This window comes from Staurois parvus, unplaced genomic scaffold (genome assembly GCF_062004578.1).
Source record: "Staurois parvus isolate SC_StPar_1 unplaced genomic scaffold, SC_StPar_1.0 ptg000417l, whole genome shotgun sequence".
In the NCBI taxonomy this organism is placed as follows: Eukaryota; Metazoa; Chordata; class Amphibia; order Anura; family Ranidae; genus Staurois; species Staurois parvus.
In genome coordinates, this window is record NW_028318213.1 from 1,890,112 (window position 1) to 1,900,546 (window position 10,435).

General features: G+C 39.5%; 1 protein-coding gene across 1 annotated transcript; it reads left to right on the forward strand.

Moving 5' to 3' along the window:
* Positions 1 to 7,230: 7,230 nt before the first annotated feature.
* On the forward strand, positions 7,231 to 9,147 carry LOC149454777 (serine/threonine-protein kinase SBK1-like). The gene is made up of 3 exons (XM_089687099.1): positions 7,231 to 7,405; positions 7,975 to 8,177; positions 8,566 to 9,147. Exons 1-3 carry the CDS (start codon positions 7,231 to 7,233, stop codon positions 9,145 to 9,147), a joined length of 960 nt encoding a protein of 319 aa, XP_089543225.1.
* The last annotated feature ends 1,288 nt before the right edge of the window (positions 9,148 to 10,435 follow it).

The window sequence follows — 10,435 nt, forward strand, 5'->3', positions numbered from 1 at the left end:
CAGTATTTAAAGAGTGAACGTATCAAGGGAGGAAATGTGTCTAACAGCCGCATCACTGCTTGGACTTTGTCTTTGCAAGGGTGGCCTCTTGAAATTCGGTACAAACAGAACAAGGAAAGTCCAGTAGCCCAGGGCCTAGCCGAGCTCCATGATTGTTCCGCAACTACGCCTGCTATGGAGGCCCCGGACACTGACTTTCTGGAACAACAACTGTTCTCTCCCTACAAGGTTTATGATGAAGAATACTGTAAACAGCTGCCGTGTGTATATGTGGATGGTTGTGCTTTTCATCACAAGGATGGGGAACAGCTCCAACTAGTGGCAGGTATTGGAATCGTTTGGACCCAAGGTGTCACCCCAATTTCTGTGGGATACAAACTTGGACCAAAAAGCAGTCAGGTTGCTGAACTTACTGCAATTCTTAGAGCAGTTGAGATGGCTATAGAATTCAACATCAGAGAGTGTGCCATCATAACCGATTCCAATTATGTCAGGAATAGTTTTGTGGAGTATTTCCCTAGGTGGAAGCGAAACATGAACAAGAGTAATCACAAACCCGTGAAACATGGTAAGCTCTTTTGTCACATCGATGAACTGGTAACGTCCAATGATCTCACCCTGCACTTCAAGAAGACCAAAGGCCACTCCAAGGTTCTAGGTGCCGAGAAAGAAGGGAACGATCTGGCCGATTCTCTAGCCAAGGAAGGGGCAATCACCGGTGAACTGTTAGACATTGATCAATTTTTAGGTACCGTACAGGTTGAAGCCGTCACCAGGAAACAGGCCAGAACAGCTGGTGATCCGAATGCATTACAGTGGAGTCACGATTCTCCTAGTGAGGATTTAATTACTGCCCAAAAAGAAGACCCAATAATTGGCTTATTTTATAGTCATATAGAAGATCCCAACCAAAATTCCATAAATAAGGAAGTATGTAGTGGGAAGGAGGATTTACGTATCTTAATGAAATCCAAATCCCAATTCTCTTTATACCAGGGATTGTTGATACGAACCTCAAAGGGTGGCGTACAACAATGGGTCGTCCCACTTAAATTTAGAGGTTTGATGCTACAGCATGCCCATGATGCTCCCACTTCCGGTCATCGTGGAGAGAAGATCACGTATGAGATCCTGCGGGATTATGCCTACTGGCCTCATATGTTACGTGATGTGAAGGAGTACTGCCAAGGTTGCCTAATATGTCCCCAATTTCAACCTACCAAGCCAACTCACAGAGCACCTCTCCAGAAGAGGGGGATATGTATGCCTTGGTCAGACCTTCAGATGGATTTTATTGGGCCCGTAACAAAATCTTCACGAGGAAATCGGTATATGTTAACAGTTACATGTTTATTCACCAAGTATGTCGAATGTATACCAGCACCAAATAATAGCTCCGAGACATGTGCTGCATTGCTAATAAATCATGTATTTTCACGTTTTGGTCTACCACAGAGGATAGAGTCTGATAGAGGATCGCACTTCACTAGCGAAGTGATGGCCAAATTGTGGAAAATTTTGGGGGTTAAAAGGAAATTGCATATCGCCTATCGGCCAGCCTCTAGTGGTGGTGTAGAACGATACAATCAGACCATCGTTAACGTCCTTAAGAAATTTGTTAAGGAAACAGGCAAAGATTGGGATGTCAAACTCCCGCTGGTCCTGATGGCGTTGAGGGCTACTCCGAATACAGTTACAAAAATGTCATCTTTTGAACTGATGACGGGTAGACGGATGGTACTGCCCCAGCACTTATTGTATCGCACTACAGATCAAAATTTGATCAATGCTACCACCACACACCAGTACATAGAGGATTTACGTAAACATCTGCAATATGCTTTTGCCTTTGCCCAGCGGAATTTGGAAAGAGCTGCAACTAGTGCTAAGACATACTATGATCTCAAAACCTCCAAGAAGGAATATGAGATTGGTGACAAAGTCTATCTATACAACTTTGCAAGAGACCAGATCAAGGAACGGAAATTCCTTCCATCTTGGAAAGGTCCGTTCTCTATCATTGATAAAATCTCTCCGGTCGCATATAAATTGCAGGTTACCCGGTATGGTGAAATCAGTGATAGATGGGTGCACATCAATCAATTACGTGCTTGCCATCCAAAGTCTCAATTGCAGTTGTTGGAAGACTAACCCACCAGTTCCTATCTGGAGATATTGAGATCATTATTAAATTTCCTTTGAACATATAATTCATCTTTTGCCTTACAGGATCCAGTAATATAATTTTATGTATATCCAATACTTAAACTGTTCACTTTAATAATTTAGAAAGGAAGGCACAGACAATGACCAGACCGGCGATCGGAGGTGTCGATGACCGGACCCTAGAAGGAAGCTATGACGTCCTGTGGGAAAGACCAGATGCCAGAGATCGATCCGGAGACGATAACCTGATGTCCCAGGCCACCAAGGGCCAGTCCAGAGGAAAAGACCCGCCTAGGAGACAGTCTACGAGACCTGTCGTGCGGAGGACCCATGGACCCCAAGGTGGATGTGCCAGGCCAGGCCGGCCTCATCACAAGACCAGGATCGTCATCAGAAGTGTCCATCTAAAGACGCCGAGTCAAGTTGAGGACCAACCAGCATCACCGCTGCCATTTTTATTATTAAAAAAAAAAAAAAAAAAATTTTTTTTTTTTTTTTTTTATTTCATTCACTTCACCGGAGAAGACGAACAATCACTCTAGCCAAAAGCCCCACTCATGTTTTGCGACACAGACACCCCTATACACGTGCCTGTACCCCAAAACAAAGGGGGATTTGTTGTGGGCCTTTTGAATTATGTCTCAAAAATATGACTTTATCAAGACATAATATTATATGACAAGCAGCTCAGCATAGCCGGATGTTAAGGGTTAATTTGGCTTGGTTGGAAAGTCGAATGACCATCTGGCTGGAGAGGTGTAGACGGTGGGTGAAGGGATTTTTTTTTCCTCCCAGAGACAATATACTATTTTGAAGTTCTACAGGTGGTCAAACACCATTATTCAGACTTCAATAAGCAGGTAAACATATACAAGGTCTGGACATGACAATAGAGGAACCAAACTGCAAGGTTTGGGTAAGCTCTCAGACAATCAGAGTGTGATAAACCAACAGACCTCTGAAAACTATCACAATATACTATTGTCCACCAAGGGTGAAAGTATTAAGAGTTGTTTACCGTGACTCCAATACAAGAGCCAGGCAAACAGAGAGTTTTTCCCTACACATAGAAAATGTTGGTTCTAAAACAAAGAAGTTAAATTCAGGACATTTAAGTCTAAAAACTGACTGTATATAACTACAAAGATATACTACAAAAACATATTATAAATGAGATGTTATAAAGGATAGGTTTTACACACCACCAAATATTCAGCAATGGGAACTATATATCACTAACTTGAGTATTGAGATGATGGAAAGTAAGATGTATTATAAACTAGCATTAGTTACATGTCTTATCAGGAAACAGACAGGATGGTATTTCCAGAAGGAATAACTGAATATACACCTATATTCCATGGTCCCTATTTAGAATATTATAGGTATGATCACTTCTATATCTGGAAAAAGCCGTATATTTAATTCCTGAAATTACCTTAAGATTCCACCCAAGGTGAGTCATCTCAAATACTCAAATTGTTCTATGATACATGACTGCCATCTGGCGGGCAGGTGAGAAATAGCTTATGTACACACATTTCTCAACTAGCCAATCAAGAAGCCTGGTGGGAAGGTATCTTAGAACAATGGATTAGTTGGTATAAAAGCCTTTGTACCTTTAAGAAAAAAAAAAACCTCATCAAGAAAAAAACTCATCAAAAGAAAAGACCTCAGCAAAAGAAAACCTGACTGAAGAAAGACCTGATTCTGAATAACTACTCTTCCATACTTTCAAACTTCCTAAAACTTTACTAAATTTCTAAACCTCTATCCTTATAACTTCCTACATTCTCCCATACTAAATATCTATCACTTGCCCTATAATATCATTTCTAAAGGCGTTCCACTGCCAGCTAAATCCACGGGAGAGTTGCCTAGTCTGAATGCCGGGTGCGGTGAGATTGTTTATTTGATTTTGTATTACCTATTTTCTCTGTTGTGTGGAATCATAAAATTACCTTAGTGTATCACAACAATATTGGGTAGTTAGATATATGTAGAGAGATCCTGTTTTACTGTTAAAAATTGTTTGTTGCCATATTATAATTTTTTTTCATATTTCATAATTTATTGAATATTAATAATCAGAGTATAAAATATCAAGGGCTAGCTTCTTGCAATCCTATGGCCACGGCTTGTGAGAATATAACCTTTGAGATACTCGAAATTATTAATTAATAAATTTAATAAATAATCAGATCATTTAAAAAATTGTGATATTGATGTAATTAGTTAGAAACCTTATTATTGTGTCTTACATTGGTAGGATATATTTTTGATTGTGTGTACCAATGTTCATTTATCACCAGTCTTTTGCGTTGTGTTAATATATATATATAATTTTTGTACATAAATAAATTTTTATATTTATCTATTATAAGGCAAATTTTGTGTGTATGGTACGAAATCATATTGGCTAAAAGAATTCAAGGTATAATAATAAGTGGTGATCAAATGATCAAGGTGTCCAAATTATTGGTTTACTAAATATTTGCCGTATTTTAACGGCTGGAGGCACTGTAATATTTCATCTAAGGGAAAGGGACACACCCTTTATAAATAAAATATATCCTTACATAAACCACCACAATGTGTCAACAAAAATGTTAGCATGTGCCAGAGATTTCTGTAGGTCTTTAGCTGACACTCTGGGATTCTTCTTTACCTCATGCAGCATTCTGCGCTGTGCTCTTGCAGTCATTTTTACAGGACGACCACGCCTAGGGAGAGTAGCAACAGTGCTAAACTTTCTCCATTTGTAGACAGTCTGTCTTACCGTGGACACATGAACATCAAGGCTCAAGGAGATACTTTTGTAACCCTTTCCAGCTTCATGCAAGTCAACAATTCTTGATCGTAGGACTTCTGAGAGCTCTTTTCTGCGAGGCATGGTTCACATCAGACAGTGCTTCTTGAAACCAGTAAACCCAAAACAGGTGTGTGTTTTTTAAGAGTAGGACAGCTGTCAGCAACACATCCAATATCATCACACTGATTGGAGTCAAGATTGGCTCACTCCTAGCTCCAATTAGCTCTGGGAGAAGTCATTAAGCTAGGGCCTCACATACTTTTTCCTCCCTGCACTGTGAATGTTTACATGTTATGTGCAATTAAACCATGGGAACATCTAATGTTTGTGTAGTATTATGTTCAGCAGACTGTGTTCTTCTATTGTTGTGACTTAGATGACTTTCAGAGCACATTTTATGCCCAATTCATGCAAAACTCCACGTAATCCCAAGGGGTTCACATACTTTTTCTTGCAACTGTATATATATATATATTTATTTTTTCTGTTTATCTTCATGCCTTGCTAGTCTGGCTAGAGTATTCTATGGCAATCTTTTTCAACCAGGGTGCCCAGGTACCCTGGGGTGCCTTCTTGAGTTCTTCAGCGATGCCTTGGTAGAATTGCCCCAAAAACTGTAAACAAGACAGTAAGTGGATCAGTCCTGCCTTTTTGTTACACAAACCACAAGTTTGTATTGTGCAGCATTACAACCTTGGGTACTGTGGGGTCCAGCCGCTGACATCCTAAACAACAGATGATGTAATTGGTTGAAAAGGAGGACATCAGTCACCTGAATCCTTGTTTTCCCCTCTCCATCAGCACTGGGGTCACTTTAGCTGAGTGAGGGAGAATGTTGGGACATGTTGGTAGCAATGTGCAAAGGTGCAATAGCTATGAAAGAACAAACCACTTCTAATGTTGGGGGTCCTACTTGTGTGGATGTTGATGCGTTACGTAAAACTATTTGTTTAGTTCTTACATTTTAGCATGGGGTGCCTCGAGATTGTGTGGAATTGTAAAGGGCACGTTGACTAAGAAAAGGTTGAGAAACACTCATCTATGGTGTATGCATAGCAAGACCAGTATAGGTCCATGATGAGGGACCCCTTGTATTTTCCTGTTACTATATCATGCTAGAATGCAGTTTTTCATTGTCCAGTTATACCTGACTCTGGAATATTTCCTTTTGTGAATTGATATTGGTCACCTTTGGAAATAGCCACCAAATCTTCTGTTTATGTACCTGTTATTAATCTTTAATAAAAATATCATGGGACAAAAAAGAATGTACAAAACCTAATAAAGGTTTTCATTCTTCCCCCACTTGTGCCTCTTAAAGAGGTTTTGCTGACCACACACATGAAGTGAGGGAAGATCGGACGTCAGAAACGACAATAAAAAGTTAAAAGATGTTCTAACCTTGTCCTATTTTTGTCCAAATTCTTTGGTTGGATTTGTACTTGAAGTCTCAGGAAGTCACATATCTTTAGTAAATAATTTTACTGTATTACAGCAAAGTAAAACCAGGGACTTCCTAGGATGGCACCTAAGGACAGAAAGTCAACACCCAGCTATAAAAGATATTTTCATAAATGTTAGTCATATCATGCAAAAGTTTAAAGATTCACACATGATGTTCAATACAAAAACGTTTGTATGATGTGACTAATACATTTGGAATTTGTATCTCTATGTTTTGAATTGATATCCCTGGCTGCCATCCTAGGAAGTCCCCGGTTGTTACCTTGTTGTAGACATTTGTTGGTTTGGAATGATGGCACTCTCGGTCCTTTGCCCAGCGCCATTCTACATCACTCCTTTCTCTCTTTGGAATCTATAAAATAATTGGACTTCTTACATATAACTTGTATGTATCAGAGTAAGGGTTCGTGTCCATAGAATCAGTTTGATGTCCATTTGAGACCCTTCTAAAATAATTTATAATACTGTATATTGACAGGTGAATTTGATCGGCTTCAAGTGGGTTTTGCATTACCATAGACTTATATAGGAAAACAATATCCACTTGCTGTGAATAAAAGCTCATCAACATAAGCCCAACATGTATTTAATAAGAATTGTAAGCATATATCAGCTTTAAAATGTAAAATAACTGTCTTTAGTTACAACACTACCCCTCCCCCCACCTCTAATGAAGGTGACAATTAATAACAGTAACTGGGTGATATCCAGAGAGATGATTAATGCCGCTTACTAATGATTAGTGCCAAATGAAACTAATTTGTATGTTTTGATGTTGTGATTCCAGAATGGCTTCTAGCATTGTAGAAGTAACCAAGAACACTGCAAGGAAACTTCTTGAGCTCATCGCCGAAACCTCAGAAAACCTGACGATGATGGAAGTCACAGACCACTTCCACCCCATCAAAGAGCTCGGGACAGGATCGTACGGAAAGGTTCTCTTGGCCAAACATCGGGGTTCAGGTAAATTTGTAGCCTAATTCATGTACAGAGAATGATTTATAGAATCAGTTGTGCTTCTGAATGAGTGGAAATAAACTAAGGAAAAGAGTAACTAGCAGGTAAAGGTTCTTCGGTTGCATGGTGCAACAAGGGGGATCATACTGTAGATATTGCATCACCAGAGGAGGGGAGACTATAATGAGCAAGTCTGCCATAATATACAAGTCTGATATTTACATATTCTAGTTAATGCTCTGGGTTCCCTCTGCAGATTTAGTTCTATTTAAAGCTCAGATGTCTAAAGGATCTTTAATTCTAAACTGAGATATGAGTGTGACATCCAAGATCTAAGAATCAACAGAATGCTTCGGCTGCAGAACATTTCCAAAGCTTTGAACAGCATTTAAGTTTCTAAGTTTTCCAAGCCCCCCTTCCAGTTTTTGAGTGATGGTTATGGATCTTAATAAGTCAGAGCTTTTAGATTTACATAAACTTTTAACTAACTTTAGTAGGTTTTTAGCAAGCTTCATCATTTCTCTAATGTTAGGTTTATGATACTCATTGTCTTTTTTTGTCTCTCTTTTCAACAGATGAGTTGGTGGCTATGAAACTGATGAGTAAAGAGACAACTCCAATGGACAACTTCCTAGTGGAATACGGAATGTCTCTTAGTCTCAGTGGCCATCCAAATATCATCGCAACCCATGAAATCGCTTTCCAAACCAGCAACGACTATGTCTTCGTCCAGAAGGTGGCACCAGCTGGAAATCTTCAGTCAATAGTAAAGTCAAATGTAAGTTTGTATCAAAACTTTATTGATCTTTTTAAATCACGATTTCTAGTTTTAGTTACTTTAAAGCATTTCTGAGTTTTAAAGGTTCCTTTCCCAGGGCAGTGAGTTGGTAGGATGTATAGTTGGCATACGCTTGTTGTTTAAGGTATGTGTATCACTCAAGTTATGAAGCAAGGTTTAAAATGGAGTAAGATGGGTTAAGATGGATCTTGCACCATTAATGGCACCATTTTGTATGCTGACAGGTTTCCTTTAATCATACTCCTTGTGTATTCAGCTAATGTATGTTTGTTTCCCTGTACAAGAGGTAAGGTGGGTTCAGTATGTTGGGTAACATTGTGCTATATTTGTGTCTGGTGAATAATTTTCTCTTTTTTTTTTTCTACAGGTTGGTTTAAATGGAGATGTTGTAAAGGGTTTTGTTCCACAGGTAGCGAGTGCCTTAGACTTTATGCACAGCAGAGGAATGGTCCATCGGGACATTAAACTGGACAACATTTTGCTCATGGACATTGAATGTAAGGAAGTCAAATTAGCAGATTTTGGACTGACGAGGCTCCGGGGCACTCAAGCACCATGTATGGCCTGGTCCATCCCATATACTGCTCCGGAATTGTGCAGCTTAAAAGAAGGGGATCGATTGCTGCTGCACCCGAGCATTGACGTGTGGGCGTTTGGAGTCCTGTTGTACACAGCTATGACCGGCTCATTTCCTTGGTTAGAAACAGGGGGTCATGACCCCATGTATCGGGAGTTTGCTTGGTGGCAAACAAATAAAGATCTAACCTTGGCACCAGGAAAGTGGCAACAATTCTCCATTGAAGCCAGGCAGATGTTCTGGGACTTGTTGTCCCTCAATGCTTCTGAGAGGTGTTCTGCTATGGACATTTTAAAATATGTCCACCTGCCATGGAAAGTAAAAATGCCTCCAGAGAATCTAACCAGGAAAACAGTCATACATGTGATATAACAGAGTGCTGCTGTCCATTGTGGAGCTTCATCAAGTTCTGCCTCATACAAGACTCATGTCCTAGGGGAAGGTAAGTCTAAATTTTAGGACTGCTGGCTTTTTCTGTAGCTGGTCACATGTTTGCTTATCTACTGTAATTGCCGATTTCATAAATACTAGCTCTTAGCGTAGGAAAACCGTATATAATGAGCCACAGCAGCACAGATCTAATTGGACCACATGTCCACTTCTTTCCACCACAGTTCTCAAAAACAATTTCACTATTCAAACATATACCATTCTAAAGCTATAACACCGATGTATGCTTACATGGTACCTACACTAATTACACATTCATTCTGTTTGGCTTTAGTCTCCCAATGCTTCCCCTGCCTAAGAAAATATTATATGGTCAAATTACGGGACCCTCTGCTCCAGGGCCACAGAGCAGCTAATGGCATGGTTATACTACATAGAAATTACATTGCACTTCTTCTCACCATTGATTTTATTGTTCTCCTTAAATAGCCTTAAAACTCATTTCCAGTTTTATTCTTTCATGTGGTAGGAGGGGGGCCTGTTTACAAAAACAAGCAATGTTCACCCTCCCCAAGCTCTAGTGCTGCCCCATATTGTCTTTGCTCCAGATTCGGTCTTTTCCAGGATTTGACACCCAATGTTATGCAACATCTTCTGTGAGCTGACAGGAAAATGATTCAAGGAGCCAAGCTCACCGCATCACATGAGCCCAGTTCTCTGCAGCAGCATTCAGGACCTGTTCCCTGCTGGAGGATAGATGAGGATGGGAAACACATGTGAATCATATGTCCAGCCTGGCCAGCAAGAAAAAGACAGATTTAAATAAAGCTCCTAAACATGTGTACTATATTAGAACAAATTGATGGTTTTTAAATTTTGTTGGTTTTCTTTTCCCTTTTTTTGTTCATTGTCAAGTGTATTGGAATGTGTGTTCTGCAATCCTTCTGTACAAGGCATATATGGGAAGTATAATATTGTCATAATAAATGAAGACTTTAAAGACTCTATTGCAGTATGGACTGCGGAATTAGACCAATTTGAGTCTAAAATTAAAATTTCCAAAGCATATAAAGTGATATTTGAAGTAGAAAATCAGGAAGACTGCTATGATTATAGCTTTTGTAAAGAAATGTAAGTACCTTGACCCAACATTAGCCATAGCACAGGAATGACAAAATCTGAACCAGATAGCAAGTTTCATTGATAAAATTAGGAGACAGTTGAAACAATCTCATTTATGAGGTAACCATGATTCAATGTGACAAAACAA